We start from the raw sequence: 25,887 nt of genomic DNA, 5'->3' as shown, positions 1-25,887 counted from the left end.
CCTTTCCCTTTCAACTGGTTGGTAGTGAGTTGGAGAAGCCCTCTCCAACTTTTCACCTCCTGGTTTTAAGGTTACCAAGGTCAGGGAGCCCCTCGCTTTCAAGGCATCCACGCCAAGCTCGGAGAAACAAATGGGAAGCCAAGGGGCCAACGAGAGGTCGGGCAGGCGGCCTCTGGCTCTCGCCAACATCTGTGCGCTTCTGCCAGACCCTCCGGCCCTTGCGTTCTACTTGGGAGAGGTGTCATTACATAATCCCTGCTTCACGGACTCACTAGGGCTCGGGCTGTCCCACGTCTCACTGAGACACCACCCTCGAGGAGGTCGGCTGACTGCAGACCCTGCGGGTGGCACGCGTCCCCTCGCTCTGCGCTGCCCGCAGTCCCTGACTCAGCGCGGCGACCCCGACCCAGGCTCGGTCCCCTCTCCCACGTCCACTCGGGCGCTCCGAAGCTAGTCTCCGGGTCCTCCTCACACCCGCTGTCCCGGCCCCTCCCGGGGGTCCCTCCCATCAGACCTGCTTTTGCAAGCCCTCTCGGGAGCCCCTCCTCCCCCCCCCCCAGACCCTCCGTCCCGGCCCCTCTAGGGGGTCCCTTCCATCAAACCTGCTTTTGCAAGCCCTCTCGGAGACACCCCCCCCCCCCGGCCCTCTGTCCCAGGCCCTCTGTCCCGGCCCCTCTCGGGGGTCCCTCCCATCAGACCCGCTGCCCCAAGCCCTCTCGGAGACACCCCCTCCCCCAGGCCCCCTGTCCCGGCCCCTCCCGGGGGTCCCTTCCATCAGACCCGCTGCCCCAAGCCCTCTCGGAGACACCCCCCCCCAGGGCCCCTGTCCCAGCCCCTCCCGGGGGTCCCTCCCGTCAGACCTGCTGCCCCAAGCCCTCTCGGGGACACCCCCCCCACTGGATCCGCTGTCCCAAGCAGTCTCGGGGTTCCCCAGAGACCCTCTGTCCCGGCCCCTCTAGGGGGTCCCTTCCATCAAACCTGCTTTTGCAAGCCCTCTCGGAGACACCCCCCCCCCCCGGCCCCCTGTCCCGGCCCCTCCCGGGGGTCCCTCCCATCAGACCCGCTGCCCCAAGCCCTCTCGGAGACACCCCCCCCAGGCCCCCTGTCCCTGCCCCTCTCGGGGGTCCCTCCCATCAGACCCGCTGCCCCAAGCCCTCTCGGGGACCCCCCCCCCACCGGACCCGCTGTCCCAAGCAGTCTCGGGGTTCCCCTGAGACCCGCTGTCCCGGCCCCTCTCGGAGTCCCCTCCCTTCACACCCGAGGTCCCAAGCCCTCTGGGGGACCTCCCCCTCCACTGGACCCGCTGTCCCAAGCCCTCTCGGGGTCCCCGCTGAGACCCGCGCTGCGCGCTCCTCTCCGAGTCCCCTCTCCCCAGTCCCGACAAACCCGCTCCCGAACTCTCCTCGCTCGAGTCCTCCCGACCTCACTCCGCCCAGGGTCCCCTCACCTCGGCTCACTCTGTCACCGTCCCGCGCCCCGGTGCTCTCACCTCAGACCTGCTGTCACCACTCCCGGGCCCGGCGTCGCCACCGCCGCTTCCTCTCGCACACTTGTTCCCGAGTCGCTCTTCTGCCGCTCGTCCCCCGGAGGATCCCCGGGTCGCGCCGCTCAGTGCCGGGTACGGCCGCGCGGACCTCCGCCCGCGGTCTCGGTGTCTGGTCCCACTCTTGTCACGCAGGACCCCGCCGCCGTCGCCGCCGGGCGCCACACGGACCCTCCCGCGGCTGCCGCTGCTGCTGTCCGAGGTGCGGCTCCTGCCAGGGGTGGCCAATCGCACCCGACTGCGCAGAGCGCGCTCCGCCCCGCGGTCTCAGTCCGCCCGCCCCCTGCCCCCGACCACGCCCCCAGCCTGGCTCCGATAGGCTCTCTACTGACCTCCCCTGACCGCGGGGCCCAGACCCCGGGCCGGATATAGGTGCTTGATTGGAGGTGCCTGGGTGGCCGAGCGGTCGATGGCGCCTGAGGATTGGCGGAGCTGGCGGTGGGCGGGGCGGAGCGGGGCGGGGCTTCCTCAGACGCGGAAGACCTCGCAACTTCAGTTACCCTGTTGGCCCGCCTGGGGTGCGGTCAACCTTGTTTGTGCTGGCTGGGGTCAAAGTTCATGGCACTCCTCTGCGCCTTTGCTTTTCTTGGGAGTCTCCCAGAGGCCAAGGACCCCTGGGATTCCCAGGAACCACCAGGGAAGAGCCTTTGAGGAGGTCCTCTTTCTTCCATTATTGCTCAGCTTCCTAAGAAATCCTGCCATTGGTTAATATTAACATTTATTCACCCAGGACTTGTTAATAGTTCCTGGATTTAAATTGTTTTCATATCCTGGGCAAGGGAGTTGCCCTTATGTTGCGTTCGACAGACGTCAGTTTAAAGCTGTTGGGAAAAAAAAAAATCTTTATACTGGATGTATACTGTGAGCAAGTAAGCATTCAATACTGATGGGGCCCATTTTGGGAGGTACAAGGACAAAACTTTAGAAATAATCAGTTTGTGGGTTTTGATAATCGTTTTGACTGTGGGAACAGGAACTGCGCGGTAGGCTTCAGCAAGCTTAGTCAGCATATTCGTTTTCAGGGCCACATGTTTTAATGATTCCGTGTGAACTAATGGTCAAAGTGCAACCTGTGGTAATCACAGACTCCTTTCACCTGCCGGGGGTAAAAGTGCATCGTGCTACTTGGAGCCTTTCTTTATATTTTTTGAAGCTGGATATACGGCTAACTGAAAACCGCTACCTTAACTCATAAACCCCAAAGTGTATGGACTTTGACAATTCAGCATTTTGTGAAGAAATTGTTTCATTTCAGGAACAATTTGATCCTAAGCGTTGTCAGATGTATACAGGACTTTGTTCTCAGGAAACTCGCCAACATAACTCTTTTTTGACTTTCACTCCTGACAAAATTTGTGTTCTAAACACTGTACAGATTTTCCCTAGTGTTTTAAAATCATACTCCATTCCAATTACAATGCTCCCCTTTAAATTGGGATGCTGGGATATACAGAGAGGGCCTGTGGAAAGGAGGCTGGCAAGACTCCGTTTAAGATGAATTCGGAAGTAGGTGCCTCCCGATCAGTGTGACTGGCATTTTGGAAATGCCAAAAATGCATGGTGGTTCTGAGGGAACTTGATTTTTCAGGCCTAGAGAAACTGTCCAAAATTATTTAACAACTTATAAAGGTTAGGTAAGACTAAAGTCATGAGAACTTTTCCTTCTCTTGAAGAGTATATGTTAGTTAAGAGCTCATCCTACCAATTCTACAGTTAGCAAAATGGATTGAAAAAATGGAGTAAGATTTCACTACCAGTGTTCAGTTGTGTCTATCCGTATAAAAAAAAGAAATGCATGACCATTAGCAGATGTTATTTGCAATCAAGAAGATAGAAAACATAAGCAAGATAAATATTCCAGTGTCTTGAAACCAATTAGCAATGAAGTCAAATCTTTTTCTTTTTTTTTGATTCATTATATCAGTGAACTCTAATTTCTAAAATGTTGGTGCTTTTTCTGGTCTATGATTATTGCCACTGATGGAAACCTAAGTTGCTCAATATAGTTGATTACAAATAATTTAGATGTGATCTAAAATAAAAATAGACTATGACTTCATCCTTTGGACGAGAGACAGTTCTAAAAACCTAGTTTAAATATAGATGGTGGATATATAGTGAGCCCTGAGAATGACTTTTATTTAGAAGGAGCTTCAGAAGATCTCTGAAGTCATGGAAAGACACTGCAACATTCTATTTTAGAAATTCTGGAGTTTTCTTGGGAGGAAAAATCTACAACAGAGCTAAGATTTTCATTAAGGTAGGAAATAAGAAATGTCAAAATAAATAGGATGAGAATACATTTTTTTCACTTTGAGGACACTCTTTAGGGTCCCATTCAGAGATCAATTTGGTCACAAGGGAGCTGAGAATCAGGATATGGGATTCCATCCTGGGTTTTACATCTGCGTTCAACCTGACTACTTGTAAGTTACTTATTCTTGGAGACTTGGGTGTAACATAAGGGGCAGGGTTACTTTGTGCAAATAGACATCTCTGGGCCAGCTTCTTTAACCATTTTCCTGCTACCCACAACTAGACAAAGGACATCCTAAATTTGTTCATTAAGCAAAGCTTATAACAGTATCTCCTACTCAGAAGGAATCACACCAATTAATTCAAGCAGGTATTCAGCTGTCTTTGTTTTCTAAGTTTCCACACATCATGTTCCTTACGTTAACCTAATTAACTTCCTGCAGGCAAATGTTCCACTTGCTCAGTTGAGAATTGGTTAGCAAGTCATTGGACGGGGAAGAGAACCTTTTAAAAAATTAATATTCTAAGAAATTGAGGCAGCAGTAATGTACAGACATACCGTGCTTGGGTGTGCTCGTGTAAACAAGGCAGCCTGGACGCTGCCACTTTTTAGGCAAACGTTCTTTCCTCATCTGTAAAATCGGGAAAATACCTTATTGAGCATACCCACGCAAACAGAAAGGACTCCTACAGACTGGGAAAACACCATTTTGCTGACCCCAGGATGGAATATCAGCATCCTTGTCTTTTAGTTCTCTTTTAATAAAGCTCCAATTAGGGGAGGAGCTAGGCTCGGGGCGGGGGGCGGCGGATGATCACGAAAATTCTAGATGTCAACGTTTCTCGACCTATAAATGGGATGGTTCACGTCGTTAACCTGTTTCAATTAAAGAGACCACCTCCACCTGACAAGAGGTTTCAACCCTCCTGTCTCTCAGGTCGCAGAGGACCCTCGCTTTAGGTCTGGCTCCTTGCGCCGCCTGGCGGCTACTTCTGGAAACAGAGCGCCTTCCAGCTTCGGGGTCCTGGCTGCGGCCAGGCCTGTCCAAGGATTTGCCTAATTCTAGAGAACTTGTCTCCGCCCCTCCCCACTACCCAGTGAGGATTTTAGGACGGCGATGAAAGGGCTGAGGTTAAGGCGAAGGGGGCAGCCCGTCCACCCCCTCAAGGATGATGGAGTCAGGCGGTTCTCGGACAGCTCGCGACCCGGAAGTCACCGCCGGCGCGAGGTCCCCGTTGCCGAGCGCGGGCGCGCGGGGCGGAGCTTGGCGGAGACGGGGAAGGGGTCGCCGCGGCTGCCGCTCTTCGAGTTGGCGGCTCCCTCGGGGGCCGGTAGGCGGGCGTCGAGTCGGCAGGGCGCGCGGCTGCGGTCCCCGGGTGACACGCTCAGCAGCGGCCAGTGGCGACATGAGTGCCGCGGGGCTGTTGGCTCCGGCTCCGGCCCCGGCTGGAGCGCCGCCGGCCCCGGAGTACTACCCGGAGGAGGACGAAGAGCTGGAGAGCGCCGAGGACGACGAACGCAGCTGCCGGGGCCGAGAGTCCGACGAAGGTGCGTCCTCCGGCTGGCTCAGCAGCCCGCGGCGGGCGTGGGACCGCTGCGGGGGTGGGTGGGGTGCACGGGAGAGGGGCGGGGCGACCTCCGGGGCTGGGGGAGGTGAAGGGGCCGCCGGGAGGAAGTTCTCCCCACCTGCGCTGGGGTAGAGGCCGTGGTGGAGACATCGCACCCTGACAGGTATGGGACCGGGGGACTTGGGGAGCTGGTGTCAGAGCTGGAGGTCCATTTAAGACTCTGCTCCTCTCCTTCCGACCGCCTCTGGTGAGCCTGAAGTCTTTACTGGTGGGAATGAGGAAGACTTCCGTGGGGTACCTTGAGCTACCCTCCGCATTTTAGTTCCCGAGAGACCACAGCAAAGCCCAGTTGGGCTTCCAGGTTCCCAAGTTGCTCCCTCCGACGCTCCACCCTCGGGGAAATGCTTTAGCCAGCCCTCCTTTGGGTCGCGCAGTGCGGGTTGAGAGTCCAGTTTGCTTAAAAGAACGGGACCTGGAATCCGCCGGATCTTAGGTGTAAATTTGGCTCACGGCACCCAGCTTTGTAACCTAAAAGGACTGACTTAAGCTTTCCGCCTCAGTTTCTCCAGCTGTAATGGGGCTTCCTATTGTAGGTATGAGGATTAAAGGAGATCTGTGCATAAAGTACTTGGCCTGGTACTCGGTGGGCGTTTTCATCACTGGGGACGCAGGCACAGGTGTAAGTGGGGATTTGCTTGATGGTGCCCAGGTGGTGTTGTGTTTTCAGTTCCACGCTCTTTTGCATTATCATTACTGCTTCTCAGAGCCTTGCTTTTCAAACGGGGCTTTGCGCTTCGGTAAGTGTGAGGAAGACTGTTTTGGAGGGAATTGAGGAAGGACGTCCTGGAGGAGAAAGGGGAACAAAAGAAAAAGGACGAGGGAGAAAAAAGAGACCGTCGTATGGGTGGAATATTCTGGCACCAAACAGGGCTGTGGAGCAAAAGGTTGAACCAGCTGTCTGGAATGAGGAATGTGTTTTATTCATCTCACTGTGCCACGTGCCAACTACAGTGGCTGGCATATGACAGCAATTCCGTGAAGGTCTCTTGACTGAAAGAGTGGAGAATGCTTTGTGGAGAGTTGGATGGGCAGCGGCGTTAAAAAAGGCAGCGACATGTGCAGGTAATAAAGTTGAAGCAACTAATTGCGTTTGGTTTAAACTACATTTGAAGAAGGGCCTTAAGGAGAGATTTTGAATGTGAATCACTTGTAACTGCTGTTAAGGCCCACAAGGGGGAGCAGTGAAGCCAGAATTGATTTTCCCCCTCAGATACGACTGTTGAAATTATTTAGACAGTTCACTATTTATTCTAAGAACAGTGTTTAATATGTTCTGAAGCAGTTTCTGTTGTTTATCTTGTCTCCTTTCTTTTCCCTTTAGCTGTGACTTTGAAAATAGTTCAGTTCTTAGAGTTCGTTGGTTTGTGTTCTCTTTTGTATATATGTGATGTGAAATGCGTTACAGGGCTCACACCAGGCATAGACCAGAAGAGCGTGTACTTACTAGGTTGGAGTACTGAGCAAGGCCTGGCTGCCTGTAGTTTTCCCATCTGACACATCTCCTTTTCCTGGCCTGCCAGTGTGGCTTCTGCAGAAGTAGCAGACTTGACCGTGACTGCCAACATCCGATGCACCCTGTTCTCTGGTTGCACTTCGCATAAAGGCAGCTCTTTGCGTAAATCCGGCCGTGTATACGTTGGGAATGGTATTTTCTTTTCTGAAGTAACTAATATTTTCCACTGATGGTTTCTTGCAGGCCTGCATCCATTTTATAGAAGTTTAAGTGTTACTGTGTCAGGTGATGCCATCTTTATGAACTGATTTTAACAAGTTTTTCTTCCTTGGTTTTACTTAGACACTGAGGACGCTAGTGAAACTGACCTGGCAAAGCATGATGAAGAAGACTATGTAGAAATGAAGGAACAGTGAGTATGGATCTTTTTATTTCTTGTTTGGAGTACAGAACTGACCAGGAAATCTTTATAGTGACGTTGCATATGGTTTTGACCATAGAGCTTCCAAAGACTGTGTGTGTGCGCACATGGGCATGTGCAATTTCCCCCTTTAAATTTGTCATATTTAATCAGTCCTGTTAAAAGAATCTTCTGCGGGTTGGAAGAACCTTGGGGATGGGCCATGTAGCGGGAGAGAACGTTTTCTATGTCTTTTTTTTTTGTTTGTTTAAAAAAAATTTTAAGTTTGTTTTTGAGGGTAGGGGGAGGAGCAGAGAGAGAGGGAGACACAGAATCCGAAGCAGGCTCCAGGGTCTGAGCTGTCGGCACAGAGCCCGAGGTGGGGCTTGAACCCACGAACCGTGAGATCATGGCTTGAGCTGAAGTTGGATGCTTAACCGACTGAGCCACCCAGGCTCCCCTTTTTGTTTTTTTTAAATGTGAAAACCATAACTCAGCATCAAGGGTGTGTCCTGTTTATTCCACCTAGAGCTGAAGGTGTGCTGGGTGCCGGGAGAGCATGGCCCCTGACTCCTGCTCCAGTGCTCTTTCCACTTGTCCCACATCCACACTCAAGCCTTCTCTAAATGTGCCCAGAGAAACTGAAACCACTCATTTTAATGTAAACACAGATGGAAGACCGTATAAAATATATCCCATAAGTATTTGTTGAATGTATTTTGAGGATCTTGATTTGACTTTAGATTCTTAATCTTTAAACCAGATGATCCACATTCTTTTTTTTTTTATAGGTCCTATTTGCAAATGGTTCATGACCATCATCTGGATTCTGTTACCCTTTTCACGCTTTGGAACCCAAAGGGGTAGCTCAGCTAAATTCCACCCACCCATGCTGAATAAAGAAGGATTACTTTTTTTTAATTGTTTGTTTATTTTGAGAGACCACATGGGCTGTGCTTGCTTTTTATTTTTATTCTTTCCAGGCTTTTTACCGATTTATTTTGAACCATTTTCACCTTAAACCATTTCAGTCAGTTTAGTGTACCTTTTCCCGAATCTGCATTTATTTTGCTTTTCAGTCTGTTAATATTCCCTTTCAGAGACGGATTCAGAACTCAAAGGCATTGTTAACTGCACTCTGCGGTGGAAAATTTAGTACGCTGGGCTCCAAATACTTACTGCGTGCAGTTTACACATTTGTTTCCTCTCCTGTACTCACCATATTTAAGCATTCTTTTGAGACCATATTTTAATTCAGTGTGCCCCTTAATATTGGATATAGGGGGTGCCTGGGTGGCTCAGTCAGTTTAGCGTCCGACTTCAGCTCAGGTCCTGATCTTACAGTTTGTGAGTTTGAGCCCCACGTCAGGGTCACTGCTGTCAACTTGGAGCCTGCTTTGCATCCCCTATCCCCCACTCCGTCCCTTTCTTTCTGGCTCATGCTCTCTCTCGAAAATGAACATTTGGAATATATTGGATACATAAACATTTTTGATTAAAATTTAATGCCTTGTATGATTCAAGGTGAGCCTTGAGAGTGCATCAGAATTCTCCTGGATCTTTTGATCAGCTCTCCTGTGGAATTCCTAGATTGTGTTTCACTCTTCCCCCAATCTATACAAATAGTGGGGTTGTATTTACAGCCCTCACTTGAGCAATCAAAAAGCTAGTGTGCTGCTTCTCTTGGACAGTGTTCATGTTGCAAATCTTATTTTTGTCAGTGTCAAAGTGGGGGTGTTTTTCAGATAGAAGCAAAAATATTGTTAAAATATGATTTACTTGTGGAATCCACCATTCAAACAGACTTGGCGGAGTGAATAATTGCCTATAATCCTTTCGGTGTGAGGGGGAAAAATAGCACACCAGGCTGTTGGTGTGTGTTATGTGTTCTTATCCAGCTGGGGCTGCAAACAAATCCTACATTTTAACTTTGTTACTGAATTACTATTATTTCTCTGATCCTGGAAGGTAGTGCTTTTAAAAATGACAGGAAGGTTTATTAACTTGGTGTTTGTACCAACTATGTTATCTATGTAGAAAAACATGCCAAAGGCATAACCTGACTCGTTTGGAACTTAGAATGTAATTGTAGAGTTGATATAAGGGCTGTGTTTAGGCCTCTGCTGTATTTGTGTGTGTATTTATACCTCTAAATCCACAAGAAAATGGCATCACACTTTTCAATTTCTCTTTATAACTTCTTGCCTATTTATTGTTGCTTATTTATTAAAATTTGTGGGTCTTCATGTTTGTGGGTTTCAGACTGATTCTCTAAAGGTGGGATAGAGAACACAGGAAACTACAACACTGAGTTAGGATTCCAGAACACAGAATCCTTGTCCTTTTCTGATCCCTTTAGCTGCTGGTACATTTTAAACCAGCTGGCAGACTCCAGTTTTCTCTGTTCACTAAAGGACGTTTATGACATTCCCATAACAATCCAGGTAATTCCTGTATGTAGATTATTTTGGAATTCGATATTAATGTTTTTCAGTGTGGCTTTTTTTTTTTTTTTTTAACAGGATGTATCAGGATAAACTGGCTTCTCTCAAGAGACAGTTGCAACAACTTCAGGAAGGTTGGTGTGTTTAACCCTTCACTTCTAAGTATGCTTAGTATTGCAAACCTTTGAAATCTTTCACTCCTCTGTGGGAGTGATTTAAAATTTGGTCTGCCTGATTTTAGCTGTCCGGTATGCATTTTGCTTGCTTCTGTCAGTAAAGCAGTAATTTTCACCTTTTCAAAATCTCAGACCCTTTGGAAGAGCATGAACTGAAAAACACTGTGCGCCTAAAGCTAGACATTTTTGGGAGAGACGTTGTTACCAAAGAATACATGAAATGGTACAGTTCTTTCTAAACTAATTGCTGGTGAACTGTGGGTTATCCCTACTGTGTGTGTTTTCTCTTGTTTGGTAAATTAGAAGTGGATTGTATCTTGTGCTGTTTCTTGCTAAAGAGTTCGGCATCAGGTTAAGAGCATAGGCTCTCAAGTGCCATCACGGGTTTGAATCCCACCTTCGCTGCTTTCTGGAAATTTGACCTTAGGCACGCCACTTTCTCTTGTTTAAATTTGTTTTCCAGTCTTCAAAATGCAGAAGGTCCAAGTAGATGAGATTACCCATGAGGGATGGCTAGCACCATGGGGACAGTGGGTTTCTTGTGGGGCAAGAAATATATTCTCCTCTAGCAAGGCTATAAGGCATACCTGGCATGGTTGAGTGAGGGATTTTGAAAAAGATGCCATTAACATACCCTGCAAGTATGTCATGATCGGGCAAATATTTTCCATGATAATAGTGACCCGTGTAATTGGCTGCGTTAGGGAAAAGCAATGACACGAGTAGATATTTGGTGAAAATCTATACCCAAGCTATCCAGAATTGTCACTGGCCATGTGTGGCCATTTAAATTTAATGAACTGAAATTAATAATTCTGTTCCTCAGTTGTGCCAGCTACATTCCAAGTGCTCAATAGCTACATATGACTAGTGGCTACCATATTGGACAGTGCAACATAGGATGTTTCCACCATTGTAGGGAAAGTTCTACTGGATGGTCTCTACTGAAAGTTCTAGGCCTTACTGAAGAAGAATGAGCTTTTTTTCAGGAAAGGGAAGCCCATTGACTCAAACTGGCAGCAGGTGATCAGAATCATTTCAATCCTGCACCTTTTGACTTCCTCTCACTTGCTAGAGAGTCTTAATCCACTAGGTGGGGTGATTTCTGTTGTTGGCCTTGGTTGAGAACCAGAGCAGTTAGCTCTGTTTGCCTCTGCCTTTCCTTGGTTTGTGTTTTACTTTGAAGTTATTAAAACAGTCACTGCGGGTACTATAAGATAATTTTAGGAACTAAAATGTAAAACAGATCTTCAAAGTAACGTTTTATTTTGTACATCTTAAAATCAGGTACGTTACAGGAATATCAGAAGAGGATGAAAAAACTAGATCAGCAGTACAAAGAGAGGATTCGAAACGCAGGTGAGGCTCTGTCTTAGGTGGAAGTAAATCATCTTTAAGTGTTCCTTCTTTTGCTGATTATTGATGTAATGTCATGAGAGCTGCTGTCCAGCATGCATCTCAGATAATCCTTGGGTATGGTGGAGGGGTTGGGGAAGAGAGACTCCAGGGGTGCAGTTGGGTAAAGCTGGGACATCTTTTTTCCAGTGGCCAACGAACAACCTGTAGTTAAGCTTATTAGTGTTGGCTCCTTGCAGTCGGTTATACTCCCTGGAACCCCCAGCTGGCTCCTTGAAGTCAGTTATGCTCCCTGACGCCCCCAGGTTAAGCAGTCTTACACGTTCTGTCTCACGTCTGTTTGGCTGGCTGAATGTACCATGAGAGGAGCTGACATGGGAAAGAATCGTAGCTTGTTTCACTCTTGTTTGAATTTGCTTCTTTTGGCATTCTGTGCTCTGGGAGGAAGGGGTGTCCTCTGTTTTTTTCCCCCTTGAGTGTTACAAGCATTTACGGGAAGAGTACACCTTGGTTCGTTGTAGTACACGGTACGTGTGTTCGTTAAGTAAGAATTTGTGGAGCACCTGCTACATTCAAGCTCTGAGCAAAAAAGTAGTGGAACACCTTGTCCTTGACTTTAGGAAATGTGCTATTTCATTGACAAAAGACGTCCAAACGTGGATAAGTTAAGGAACATTCTGAGGTCAATAAAGAACCATGCAAAAAGTAAGATGTGATGATTGTTGAAAGTGTGTAAACACAGATTCCTGGTCCTATGGGAAATGTTTTGTAAGCATTCAATTTCGAGCGCCCACGTAGTGCCTGTTCCTGCTCGGGGGGTCTGGGGGACCCTAATGCTGGGTCTGCAGATGCTGTCTGGGTTTTGCTCCTCAGGCTGCTGTCCTCTTGTTTTCTGTTCCATTGTCTTTCCGGCTTTCTGTTGGTGGAACTTTTCCCTCTCTCCAGGGAGTAGATGTCCCACGTACACCCAACAGCAGAAAGGTAGCGGAGGGGTGCAAGGGGCGTGGGGAAAATGGAAGTACAGCCATTAGCCTTCTGTGCGCCCACATCCGCCTGCCTGCCCCTGTGGTTGTCCCCACTGCACTGTGACTTCTTGAGGCATCTCCTTGGGACATCTTTGAGATCATCAGCCCTCTTCCCGGTGTTCCGCATTAGGGAAAGGAAGTGAGGCATGAGGCCCTAGGTTTAGGTCTTCCTCTTTGCACTTTAGGTCTTGAGACTTTAAGCAGATAATTTGCTCTTGGAGCCCCAATTTCCCCATCTGTAGGGGGGATACAAATACCTCATGGAATTGGTTTAAGATGCAAGTAAGGAAAGGAAATGGATGTGAGCCACTTTTCTGAAGCTAGAACTGCAGCATGAGTATTGAGCTGTTTTCCTTAATTCCACGTTCAATCCTGTCCTCGTGTGTCGTTTCAGAAACATCTCTCTCCCCTGCCCCCGGGTACACATGCAGAAGAGCTCCCAGATCAGTCACAGCTTGAGCCTTAAAGGGCACATTCTGTGCAGAGATAATCCACCTGCTCTAGTTGTGTTGGTGCATGGCTGTTTTAACTAAAACAACCATCACCGACCCCGAAAGCTGATTGCCAGTTTGACGTGGTTCGGGTGTGATTTCTGAGAAGGGCGCAGACTTGCTGTGTCAGGTTGTTTGTGCATCTAAAGCCGTTGGGGCCAGCACGTTGGGCTGCATGTGCTTGGGCTCACGTGCTTGGTGATCTCAGGACCAAAGTGATCAGGGCTTCTGGAGAAGTTAGAAAATAATGAGTGGCTCATCTCTTTCCTTGTTGAAATTTTCTGTTTGTTTTTTTTTTTTTTTTTTTACATTTTAAGTAGGCTCCACACTCAGCGTGGGGCTTGAACTCCTGACCCTGAGATTGAGTTGTGTGCTTCACTGACTGAGCCAGCCAGGCACCCCTCTTCATTTAAACTTCCTATTCAATATCTATTGAGGTCTGAATTGTTAACCTGGAGTCCTGAAACTCCAGATTCTAGGAAATTATGTGCGGATGTGTGTATATGCTTTTTTATGGGCAAGTGGATCCATAGGATTCATCATGTTCATGAGGGAGACCGTGGTAAAATGTGAACAGCACCCCCTGGCGTTGTTGGTTCTCTGGCAGTCTTTGTGACCTATGCAGCAGCTCCACTGTCGCCCAGAAAAGATTAGGTGCCATGGACCTGTTTTGTTTAAAGGGCTGGCTTTGTCAAGGGCCTTCTGATGTAGTGGGGGGGGGGGTGGGGGGGCTGCTGGTAAACAGTTGCTAACGGCCCGGCACATAGTGGGTGGTGAGTAAGCTGTCGAATACTCTTGGGTGGAGACTCGTAGGTGCCTGAGGGGGGTGGGGCTGGTAAGTGAGGTGGAGCTGCCTGTGCAGAGGTCGCATTAGGTCTGGAGCTTGGAAGTGCAGCAGAGACCCGCAGGGTGTTGCTGTGGAGGCACAGCCACACACAGGCATGGTGACCCGTGAAGAAAGCCCCGGAAGGGCTCAGAACCTCTGCCCTGACTTCTCAGGGGAATATCCTTCCTTGCCATGCAGAGCACCTCACACGTGCTTTAAAAACGTCAGTGTTGATTCTGCTTCTGGAGAAACGGCATTGTTCCTTCCTGCCCCATCCTGCCCTGTGGGGTACCTGCCCTGTGTAGGTACCCTGTTGGAGGGTACCTACCGAGTGAAAGAAGGGGTAACTTTCAGTTTTATTTTGCCAGGGGAGTTTGGTTCCCACTGCTTGTTTTTGCCCTTGGGGAGAACTGCCAGAAGTGATTTTGTTCAGGGCCAGATTATAACTAGAGAGTTTCTGCATCCTTCCCCTTCACGTCGATCAACACTTTACTGATGGAAACAGTTGCTCTGTGTAACGGTGCTTTCAGAAAGCAATTACTGCTTCTAAATGAATCCTACCATCACTGTCTGGAAAGGTGACACAGCCTAGCGAATCTAATTGCATGTTTTCTCTCTTTCAGAACTCTTCCTCCAGCTGGAAGTAAGTACCTTGGATCTTCTGGGTTTGCAGGCCCTCTCTGAGACTGGAATCTTGCTCTCCCAATCTGGAGAACCTTTCCTTCTATCACCGAATGGATAGTTGAGAAGCCCCCAGCTGCAAGCTTTCATCACAGCTGAGTTTGACTAGAGGACATTTTGGGTCTCCATTTAGAAATTCCCATCTGTTCGTTTATAGGTCAGGCAGCTTCTGCTTATCACAGGGGATGAGGGGGTACTCATCCCCCACTGCTCTCTCGTTGACTTTCACCTGACGTTAAAGCCATGCGGGAGTACGTCTAAGTTACAACGGTCTAATAATTTGTTATGTTGCTCCTTGACACAGCCCAGTCTCTGAAGTGGCTCAGGGGCTGTTTTACAGCGGAACCCCTCTAGGTCAGTAGGAAAGGCAGATTGAACATTTTTTCTTTCCTTCAGCAGACATCTGAGTGTTGGTTCTTTGTGAAGCACAGCGCTGTGGTACAGAGCTGAGAGCCTGCATCTTGGATGCTGATGTGTTCCTGGGGTGGCTAGTGTGTATGTGTGGGGGGAGTCCTGACTTTGAGAGCCACACGTGAGTGTGAGGTCATGGTTTAACAGAGCCACGTTATCAGAAACCATTTTACTACTGAGGTCAGTGGAACACACATAGTCTGCAGGATGATGTGACCCACAGCCATAGCCCACCATAAGCTCCCTTGTTCTTCACTTAATGTGATGGCGAGACTTAAAAAATGAACACTTTTAAATTTAGTGTTATTTCGGTGTTTGAGTGCTTGAGGATTCAGATACCTAAAAAATGATCTGATGACCTAGTTGATTTTATCTTGGTATAAATGTCAACAAATCAAGTAACTCGTGTCATTTTGACTCTGTGCAATTAATTTTGAACGTAGATGTTTTATCCAGAATGTACTTTTTTCCTTAGAAATTAAGGCTTTAAAAGAATTTATCTGTGAGAATCTTGACGTTTTACTTTAAGCTGCAAGCCATGCGATATAAGATGTGAAAGAGAAGAAATGACTGAGTAGTCAGTGAGGTATGCTCGTAGGCTAGAGTTGTATGGTTCGACTTCATGCATTTGTTGGAGAACTTGCAGGTGTCCCGCTCCTGCCTGTGCAGGCGGGTGCAGCTGAGCCTGTGTTTCCCGGGGAGGTGTTTACTGGGCTCCCGCGTCCACAGCTGGAGCCCGAACTTGTGTTTCTCTTTTGCTCAGACTGAACAGGTGGAAAGAAACTACATCAAAGAAAAGAAGGCCGCGGTGAAAGAATTTGAAGACAAGAAGGTGGAGCTGAAAGAGAACTTGATTGCTGAGCTGGAAGAGAAGAAGAAAATGATCGAAAACGAAAAGCTAACGATGGAGCTGACTGGAGGTACGAAGGCACCACAGGGCGGTGGGGGGGGGGGGGTTGTGCAGTCACTCTCCTGTCTTCCCTCAGCTCCTCGTCCAGGCAGAGTGAGCTGAAAGGAGGGTGGGCTTTGACAGGACGGCTCAGACTTCTAGCTCTGTCTCATACTGGCTGTGTGATCTTGGCCACCGAGCATCTCTGAGCCTATTTCCCTCTCTCTGAAATGGGTCTGATCAGACCTTGTGTCACAGGATTGTGGTTGGAAACGTGAGTGCCTGGCACAGTGGCCTGCGTGTGTAACAGGCATTCAGTAAGTGGTAGTCCTTTAGTAGTGACTGCAGCTTCTGGTGTGTGCTTTATTTAACTTAATTCCTGGGTCAGCCGCACATCTAGTTTATGTTCACGAATTACTTACGCAGCTCTGTGGTGGTGGGAGTCTGTTTTTTTAGTTCACCTTAATGACAGGAGAGGCACTGTCTTCCTTCGACCTAGATAGGAGAACAAAGGCATTTGGCTGTATCATCTGTGCTCTTAGATCCCTTCCCCAGGTGTTACTGTGAATGTTTCAGAAAGAGTTGGTACAAAGTTGGCAGGAGTAGCCAAAGTGAACTAGTTTCCTGTAGAGGTAGTGAAGTTACCTTAGACCCTGAGCCAATCCCTCCCTTGCCTTCTAGGCTTTAGTAATCCACATACGGGAAGTCTGCAGTTGTAGGCAAGCGGAAGGGAGAAGCAGCGGGGGCTGTTGTTCTGTCGCTGTATGTATACCGAGGAATCTTAGAATATGGGGCGGGAATTGACTTGAACTAGATATTTTGGAACTTGGCAAAATTTCTGTCAGCAAATACTGCAGGACAAGTCAGTGGTGAGTTCGTCACCTGGATGGGTAAGAGGCATGCCTTCTGCACACCCCCATATTTAACTCTTGCCATGTACAGAAGGTGCTGGGGCTCTGGCATGTCTGACGTTAGTAGGGGTCTATAAGAAATGCGTTGTTTTCATGTTAAGTCCTTGGGGCAGAGTTTAGAAGTAACTGTTAAGAAGTAGTATTTCTCTTTCTGTATTTCTGGTGCTGTGACCCAGTGGGGCCCTTCGACTGACATAAACTTCTGGCCCCAACCCCCATGATACACCCACAAGAATGTGGTGTGTCTGAAGTGAGGGTCTGGTTCTTCAGAAATCTCTCCTCTGGTACACTTCCTTATTGAAAGACTCGCCAGAAGGAATTATGTCCTTGAAGGCCTCTGGAAGTGTCTCAAATGTTTTTTCGGTAAGAATGCGTGTTAAAATAGCATCTTCAGACAGTACCATCTTGTTCTTGTGGACATGCTTTGTTGATTAGACTGCCAGCCCTGTGCTGCCGTGTTCGATACCAGTCTGTCTGTTTTCTGACCTGTGTACCATTTTCTTTGACGGTGGCCGTTTCTGGCATTGATGCCTCATCGCTCTCTGCTAGAGCCACCAGATGTTCGGGAGTCTTCATTAGGCTAGTGGGAAATATCGTCAGTTTATAGCTGCTCCCTTTCCATCTGCAGGGAAGGATATCATCACCTTACCTGTGATTTGGCATCCTGATTATTGACAAGCAGTAGACATTGTTTGGCCAGGCCGTGTCGCAGTCAGAATCTTAACTGGGACAGGAGGTGTCCCCAGTGACTTGAGGCTGAGCCTGCCAGGGTAGAAAAGACAAATAAATGTGGGAAGTCATTTGTAACGCAGTAAAATAGATTGCACAAGTGCTTAAAGCTAGCCATGGGCATTAAAGCTACTGATGTCCTTCCTCAAGCCGTTTGGTACCCTTGGTATGGAAAAGCTCTGCCAATGTAATGATAGAGCGTCAGAAGAAAAGGCAGTGGAGCTAGAAGGATAATTAGTGTTCCCACAGATGGTGCCGCTATGGTGCTGGATGAAAGGCCTGATCTCACTCCTCTCATTGAGTGACTCATTTCACCTTTGTGGATTGATGCCCAGTATCAGCATTGGCTGGCTCTGCCCGGAAAAGATAGTTCTTTAAAATCTCCTCTTATGGTCCAATGTGAAGATCTCTCGAAAAACAAGGCTGGAATGAGAGGCCGATGGGAAGCTTGGACCGAATAACCTGTTGGGAACGGGGAGAGCCAGTGACCTGCTCTGCCTGAACAGGCCTGAAAGCTTTGCAGTCTCTGTGGGGGTTAGTGGGAGGTTCTCCACTGCCCATGCTGCTCTTGAAGAACTTAGGACAGCAGGCTGGGTGGGCAGAAAGATGTGCTATCGGTAAGGAAACCGGGATAACCGAGGATCAGCGCTCCTCCAGCTTGGCTGTGTGCGTGGGTCACCTGGGGGTCTTGATAGGTGCAGCTGCTGCTTCAGGTGTGGGTGGGGGGGAGCCTGCGATCCTGTATTTGTAACCACCTCCCAGGGGCTGCTAATGCTGTTGGCTGGACCACACTTTTTGAGTAATGAGGACGTGGGTGGGGTTACCGGAGTGTGAGTTTTCTCTGCAGTTGAGGCCAAGGTTATGAGTAACCCAGATAATCAGTGAGAATTTAATGAGCTTTAAAATGTGGGGCGCTCGATCGTTTTTCATCCATTTGTCCACTTCCTGTCTTGAGGATAGCCACCTTTTCTCCTTTCTCTTAACAGCCTATCTCCTTGGTCTCAACAGCCACCATCCGCCACTTCATTTTTTTTTTTTGTAATTTTTGCCTTGCCAGGGGCATGTTCCAACCCTCAGGTCCCTGTGGATGCTACTCGTGACCCCATTAAGCCTGGGAGTTTCCTTTAGAAGATAACTGGATTTGTAGGTGGAGCCTACGAGTTAAATTTTTTTATAATAATAAAATTATAATATTAAGATATGCTAAAGTACTGTCTCCTGAGTACTTACGTCGAGCCAGGTATTACATAAAAACACTGGAATTCCTCATTAGGCTGACAGATGTGGATGAATCCTGGCCCCCTCCTGAACTTGGTTCTCTGGTGGGGTTTTCTCATTTAAGAAGGCGACGGGAGAACCTACGTTCAGGAAGGAGAATGGGAGGTTTGGTGCGAAGGTCGGATGATATAACGCCTAGGAGGTGCTTCAGAGCGTGGCTGGGGGCTGCACACAGAGCCAGCACTTAGGGATTGGGAACTTGTAGCAGTTTTCGGTTCCTGCAGCTCCCTTCGGTGGACTTGGCGGAGCAGCCTCAGAGGGACCGAGACACTTGCTCAAAGCTCCCCGGTGGGATAGTGCTTACGCCACAACTGGTCTTAACCACCACATTGTCCCGACTTCCTGCCATGGAAATACCGTGGATTCACGCGGTGCTGAGTGATTCGTACAGTGAGGCTAATACTGGTCCTCAAGGAGCTTGTATTCTGGTAGTGACAAGGCTGACACAGCTCCTTTGTCCTGCCCAGAGTAAGGCGGTGTCCACAGAGTAGGCTTCTAAATGAAGGTAAATGTTTGTCAGGCTTGTTTTTAAGGATTGTAAAACCTTGCAAGGGTATGTACATGTGGTTGTACTAACGCGGGCGTGGTTTCAACCACGAGGAACAGATGCCAGTGAGCAGGGAACCTTGGAAGCCCAGGCAAGGAGATGAGGCCTCACACAAATATCTGGGCAGGGAGAATGCCGGAGGTGACCTGGATTTGGGGTGGAGCGGGCTCCGTGCCAAGAAGCTCTTTGCTGGCACTGCCTTTGTGGGATCCAGGTGTTTTCAGTGGTTGAGGGTGCAGAGGACGGTTTGACTGGTTCACTCTTGTAATACCATCCCTGTGCTCCTGACAGCTTTGGCCTAAGGGGGATGGGGCCCTTCACCCTTCATTCCTACCCTGATTGGTTGGTCACTGAAGACCGACCTTGATTCTTCTCTCACCTTCCCTTCCTGCCCCCATCTCCTTGATTTGTGATGCTGATGAGCTGGCCAGCCCCTTAGAGAGGGGCCAGGATATGCTGGACTTTGCTCTGGGCCTCTAGGTTTGCCCTATGTTGCACTGCCCCTTGGTTTGTAGCCAGTCTGTTACAGTGGTTACCCTGCAGTGGCTTGTTTTTCTGCCACTTAATGTTCTTTTTTCTTAAGGATACTCCTTTGAGTCACTGCAGCTGTGGCTAAACAAGTATGGTTTTGTTTTTGTTTATTTTGTTTTTTATTTTATTTTTTAATTTTTTTTAACGTTTATTTATTTGTGAGACAGAGAGAGACAGAGCATGAACGGGGGAGGGGCAGAGAGAGAGGGAGACACAGAATCAGAAGCAGGCTCCAGGCTCTGAGCCATCAGCCCAGAGCCTGACGTGGGGCTCGAACTCACGGACCGTGAGATCGTGACCTGAGCCGAAGTCGGATGCTCAACTGACTGAGCCACCCAGGCGCCCCTGTTTTTAAAGTTAAAGTACGTTCCAGGGAAGCTTTTGCTGCATTTATGGGCTGTAGGCAAGTGAGCTGTTGGAGTGAATGATGAGGCCTGGAGAAGTAAGGAACCCAAGGCCAGTGGGGAAGTGGTAATTCTATGGTAATTGCCGGTGATTAATGTTATCAGGAATATCTCTCCATAGGGACTGGTGCTGCAAAGGCTCTGCCCAGCACTGATTCAGCCTAAGCTCCCGCTTCTTAGCCAGCATACGTGGTGCTACTTGGAGAGTGTCTGTGTCTGTCAGATACGGCCATTCCTGGTCTCCTTGCTGGTGGGTAGAGCAGGAGGAGTTATGCTCTTAAATGTCATATGTACAAGGTGGTTTGGAGAGGAGCTGCGTACCTGGTCTCAGCCCTTGTCCAGTGTTTCTGCCTCCTGTACTCTCCTGCCTCGGTGTGTTTGGTATTCAGTTAGATCACAGTATTGCCATGGAAGCAAACCTGTGAAGGGTCCTGGGTGTTCTGAGAGGCTTTCTGATTTAAGCCAGGTAGAGTAGTGTTGGGCTTGTCTGAGAGGAAGACTGATTTCCTGCTCAACTGCCTTCTCCAGGGCTGCCAGGCTCCAACGTCTGAGTGTCACTTCCGGAAGTCTGACTTTTATGGTGTCCCCAGATTGAGCCCCTTGGGCCTCTTACTGGCCAAACTCACAGGAGACTGCTGTTACAAACTCAGTACGCCAGCCTGTTGCTTCTCGTGAGAAGTGGAACTTCTAGGTGGATTCAGACCTGGGTCAGTCAGATATCCTTTCTTTCCCTCTGTGAAAAATCTACCTCAGAAGGCTGGAGCGACATGAGTGGAGTCCATACCGTAGCTTCGGAACTACAGTGCGTGGTACTTACGTGTTGATCTTCTCCACGAGTCACGTGGCCAGACCTGCTCCCTGCTCACTCTCCTGGCTGGTGGTGGGGATGGGGCTACTACATCTTGGAGGCTTTTTTGGAGCACCTTCCTTCTGCTGAAGCAGTCTTTTGGATGAAAATTGATTAGGTTATTGTGGTGGCTAGGCTAATAAAATGGATTGATTTTCGCTATTTCATAAGAAGAATTTGATTATATTTTCTGATTTGTGAGTGATGCAGTTATGATTTTCTGAGCCTGTTGGCCATGATTAGACCGGGTTATTCCCACATTCTCTCGGCTGTGCCTTGACTGGCTCATTTCCATCATGTGTGGCCCACCCTCCCCATGCCTTAGACTCGGCAGCCCAGAGGGCAGGGCACAGTCAGCCATTGTCTTTGGTGGACCATTCATTGGTGTTTATGTGCTAGGTACTCTTTCTCTAGTGTTCTTTGGGTTGGGCGAGCTCCCTTCACACCTTGATTTTTGAATTAGGTGTGAATGTTGCACAGCCTCACAGCTGACATTGGTTGTCTTCAAGCGTGTAACTTCTGTTTCATTCAGCTGTTTGTACCTTGACTTAAAAAAGTTTTTTTTTAATGTTTGTTTATTTTTGAGAGGGAGAGAGACAGAGTGCAAGCAGGGGAGGGGCAAAGAGAGAGACACACACACAGAATCTGAAGCAGGCTCTAGGCTCTGAGCTGTCAGCACAGAGTCCGACGTGGGGCTCAAACTCACGAACTGTGAGATCATGACTTGAGCTAAAGTCGGATGCTTAACCAGCTGAGCTACCCAGGTGCCCCTGATTTTTTTAAAAAGATTTTTTGTACAGTGCTTTCCTGGCTGCAGATGGCGTAGTAAAAACTAGCATTGATTGAGCTCTCGTGACGCCAGGCACCATGTTTAGGGCTTTACTCGTATGTCACGTAACCCTCGCAGCATCCTGTGAGGGAAGTATTACTGATAATTGCATTTTATAGATGAAGTAACTTGACACAGAGGATTTACGTAGCCCACCTGAGGTCCCACAGCCGTGGCAGGGATTCACATGCACCAGCCAGTAAGTAACTGGAGGAGTGCACCCTCTCGGTAGAGGGGAGGCCGTTTCCAGTAGAGAGGACTCCCCTCCCCGCCGTCTCCTGGGGCGGGTGTGTGAGTCCTCCTTCCTTCTACCCCCCACTCCACGCACACCTGTACACACACTTATCAGGACTGCACTTCCCCTTCATTTATAGGGGCGAGAAGTCAGCGTTGCCCGTTTCCCTTCTTAAAAGCAACACGCAGAAATATCTTTTGGCTTTGTGCTCACGACTATTAACTAGGCAGCTCCTGCACGTTGCCACAGTGGAAGAGGTATGCTTGAATTCCTTGCCACAGTGGAAGGGCTGGCTACACTTGAATTCCGTGAGGCTGTCCGTCTGCCGTGCCGAGGGGATGCGTGGTCGTGGATGAATGGTCTCCTCATGTCGTCGTCGTTGTGCAGGAAACTCTGTGACACCCCTGCCACAACTATGGCTTAGGTGCTGGGGTGGAATTCAGGTGTCTCTGGGGAAAACGTGCCATACGGTGTGGCACTTGGTAGCAGAGGTTTGTCCAGAGGTTTGCTCTGGTTGTTTGGAAGGCGGTGTGACTCTGGAAGATCATGTAATGGGGAGCGTGGCGCTGGCTCTCAAGGGGTGTCGTGCAGGAGTTTGCCGGGCTGAAAAGAGGGGGCCAGGCAGAGAGGACAGCGTGCAAAGGCTTGAAGGCATAGTAAGGCGTGTGCCCTTGGGTGACAGACGAGCTAAAAGCTCTCACATGGTGTATGTGTGAAGGAAGGAGAAGGGGCAAGACCAGAAAGTGACGCGGGCTTTTTTCCATAGAAAGTGGCAAGCCATAGAAGCATTGAATAAGAAAGGGGATGTGTTGTAGAAGGATCTGATGTGTGTCTTAGGGAAATTGCTCTGACGGAGATAAGAATAGGATGAGGGAATGGAGTTGAGAAGTGCTTTAATGGCAGAACTGCCCACGACCTGGTGAATATGATGCTTGGGTGAGGGAAGATAAGTCACAATGACAGAGTCTGTCCTGACCAAGAGGGATGGACAGATGTGATGTCCCCAAGACTCAGGAGAGGAGGCAGCCATGGGAGGTGAGACAAAAAGTGAGAGTGGATGGTGTTGCCGGGCATAGGTTGCCACTCAGAAGGGTGGGGAAGCTGGTATTGGTGACAGAGGCTCACTGGGACACAGGCTGAGAACTGACTGGACTCTGGAGGTCACCAGCAGAAAGGAGCCCAAGGAGGCAGGTCAGGTGAGGGGAGATCTGGGTGGTGATGGCAAGGGGAGGAGAGATTTTAAGGTAAGGAGAGTCAACAGCAGTGTCAGACTGCAGAGAAAAGTCAAGAAGAATGAAAAAGGCCTTTATTATGAGACTTCATTAGATCATTCTTGATAGTTAAGTAGCTAGAAAACGTTACAGAATAAAATGAAACTGAAGAGTCTAAGTTTGTAAATGAAGATGTCCTATAAAGATGTTGGTGCTGAGACCAGTGACCTTTCACAGAGCCTTGTGCACGCATGTGCTTCAGTTTCCCTCCCTCCGTGGGCACTGCAAGAATTAGTTGACCGAGATGACCCGAAGGTTCCTTCTGATCCCAAGAGCTATCACTCCGTGGCTTCTTATTTTGAGGGAAGAGGAGGAAAATTCTAGTTTTCGGGGTGCTGGAGAGATGCCTGCAGTGACTCCACAGGTAGACCGCAGGGTGGGGCTGCATTTCGGTGGGGGGCGGGGCAGCGTGCACTTAGGCCATCCAGTCTGAGTCTTCAGGATAGCCCTCCTCTGAAGTCTGAAATGGATGTCTGGCTTGGGCCATGTCCGGATGTCCCCAGTAAAACAGTTCTGATTGGGTGGCTCTGGGGCAGATATTTGTACAGTACAGCAATTCTTACTTCAAGTGGTAGTCGGATAGATTTACCCATTCAATTCTTGCCACAGATTCTATGGAAGTGAAACCCATCATGACCAGAAAGTTGCGGAGGCGACCAAATGATCCTGTCCCCATCCCAGACAAGAGGAGAAAACCTGCTCCTGATATCCATTTGCATCAAGCCTTAATTTTTCATCAAGCTGTTTTTCTTTAGACTGAATCTTTTGCTTATCTGTTTGCTAGAATATATATGGCCACTGTCTTACAGAAATTGTCGTGATTGGCAAGCGTGTGTATTTACCCATGAGCTAGGGAATGGCCGTTTTTCTGTTGAGTCCTTAGTTGCTGCTGCTTCCAGTGGGAGGGGTTTATAGATAGCAGTTTTTGGAAAGGCACTTGGTGTTGGGAGCTCAGCCTGGTGTTAACACTTGGAGATTCAGGGCGACCTCAGATTACACGTGCCTTAATTTTTCTACCTGTAAAACAAGGACAGTGATGCCTATGTTTTGTACCTCTGTTATCTACATCCTGAAACCAGTGCAATGCAAATTGTTAAAGCGAATGAGATTTCAGTCTCATAAAAAAGCCCTTTAGTCATAAAAATGGGAGTGGGAAGAGGGCGCGCATGGCAAAGTTCTGTTTCTTTGTTCTTGGAGAGGATAAGTGGCCATTTGCACAGAATGATTCAGTTGTTTGCCACCAAGAAAGGGTTTTGACTTCAGGTACCTTTGTCTTCACAACCAAGGGTTTAAGTTACGTGGGAAGGACAAGCCCGCGCGCGCGCGTGTGTGTGTGTGTGTGTGTGCGCGCGCGCGCGCGTGCAAGGCTTCGGATCTTTAGAACAAGAGCACTTCATAAACTGAGGAGGAAGTTCTCCTGGTACCGTGTCCTGTGCTCTCACTCTTGTAGTTTCTGAACGACTTAGAGACGCTTGGAAGAAATTTGTGAATTCGTTTACATACCTGGGCACCACGACATTTAGTAGAATCAGCAACTTCCGAGAGGCACGCTGTTGTAGAAACAGCACCTGACACAGTCACACTGTAAATTCTAAAGTTCTGGTACTGTTTTGTTGATTTCTGCTTGCTTGGAAACCATGGCCCTCGGACATGTTCCTTTAACTCTCAACACCCCAGCTAAACTATTTGTTAACAGATGAACAGATCATGGAGGATCTGAGAACGTTAAATAAGGTACGGTTTGATTTTTTTGATTTATTTGAAAGCTTAGGCTTGATAATGGTTTTGTGCTTCATGTTGTTCGTGTGTTACTTGTTAAATCCGTTTGATACCTTTGACACGTGAAGTTGCATCTGAAATGATTTGTTCTAAGATTTCTTGTTGTTCTTCCTACAGCTTAAGTCACCCAAGAGACCAGGTAAGTGCACAGTGTTACTGGCATTTGTGCAATCTTTTTATCATGTTGTTGGAAAAGCATGCTTCTATCTCACAGGCATTTGTTGCACTTTTCAAAAATAAAATGTTATTTGCCTAAGAGCAGTCATCATGAAGACTGAAGGGAACCTTAAGTGCACCCTCCCCTGATTTTTTTTTTTTTTTTTTTTTTTTTTTTTTTTTTTTTTTTTTTTTTTTTTTAGCCCCGCTGTGTTGAAGCTATTTTTGCCTTTACCTTAGGATTTATTGTAAAAGAGACAGTTGATTGATTGGCTGGTGAAGGTTTCCTTCTGTGTAGGCCTCAAGGTACAAGATTTAAGTCTGCCTCCATTTCTGGAAATGAAACCAGAAGGATTTTTCAGCATTACTTTGTGGAATTGAGTGCTAGGCAGTGCTGTTCCAGTGCCTTTTCACAGCCTGGCTCTGGTAAGGGACTCAGAGTCCCAGTTTATAGAAGAGGCCAGCCCAGTGTTCATGGTGGTTCCTTTCAGAGTGGCACTCGAGAGTCTGTGCTAGGCTGCAAGATAGAATTCTGAACGGGCAAGGCATTGTTACGTTTTAAGCACTGTGATTACTCACACATCTCTCTGCTCACCAAGTCTTATGGAAGGAAACAAGATTCTTTTTTCTCTTAGTAATTTCCTTCTGAGGGCCACCATTGTCTGCAGAGAGGTCCTGATTTTCTAAAGGCATGATGGGGAGGGGTTTGTATAAAGTGTATGAATTTAGATCCTTTGAACCGTCGGTAGTTATGACCACTATGTTAACTTGACTCTGTACACACATGGTG

The 25,887-nt window shown here is 48.3% G+C and overlaps 2 protein-coding genes across 4 annotated transcripts in view; one reads left to right on the top strand and one right to left on the bottom strand.

Annotated features, from left to right (window-relative positions):
• TAOK3 (TAO kinase 3) overlaps positions 1–1,574 on the bottom strand; it is a 180,998-nt gene extending 179,424 nt beyond the window's left edge. The window contains exon 1 of the mRNA XM_030336404.1: positions 1,490–1,574. The gene's annotated coding sequence lies outside the window, so the exon portion shown is untranslated. The remainder of the gene's footprint in view (positions 1–1,489) is intronic.
• Positions 1,575–5,064: 3,490 nt separating this feature from the next.
• The window catches only part of SUDS3 (SDS3 homolog, SIN3A corepressor complex component), a 66,110-nt gene continuing 45,287 nt past the window's right edge, over positions 5,065–25,887 (top strand). The window contains exons 1-9 of one of the 3 annotated variants that reach the window (XM_030292405.1): positions 5,065–5,348; positions 7,224–7,293; positions 9,804–9,859; positions 11,189–11,260; positions 14,223–14,242; positions 15,455–15,611; positions 23,772–23,867; positions 24,835–24,896; positions 25,059–25,080. In XM_030292405.1, the coding sequence (XP_030148265.1) occupies positions 5,207–5,348; positions 7,224–7,293; positions 9,804–9,859; positions 11,189–11,260; positions 14,223–14,242; positions 15,455–15,611; positions 23,772–23,867; positions 24,835–24,896; positions 25,059–25,080 (697 nt within the window). In that variant the 5' untranslated portion in view covers positions 5,065–5,206. The remainder of the gene's footprint in view (positions 5,349–7,223; positions 7,294–9,803; positions 9,860–11,188; positions 11,261–14,222; positions 14,243–15,454; positions 15,612–23,771; positions 23,868–24,834; positions 24,897–25,058; positions 25,081–25,887) is intronic. The other 2 variants (XM_030292406.1, XM_030292407.1) reach the window with 2 other exon arrangements.

The sequence above is a fragment of the Lynx canadensis genome, chromosome D3 (genome assembly GCF_007474595.2).
Source record: "Lynx canadensis isolate LIC74 chromosome D3, mLynCan4.pri.v2, whole genome shotgun sequence".
In the NCBI taxonomy this organism is placed as follows: domain Eukaryota; kingdom Metazoa; phylum Chordata; class Mammalia; order Carnivora; family Felidae; genus Lynx; species Lynx canadensis.
The sequence above is the reverse complement of the archived record's forward strand: the minus strand, read 5'-3'. Positions and strand labels throughout refer to the sequence as shown.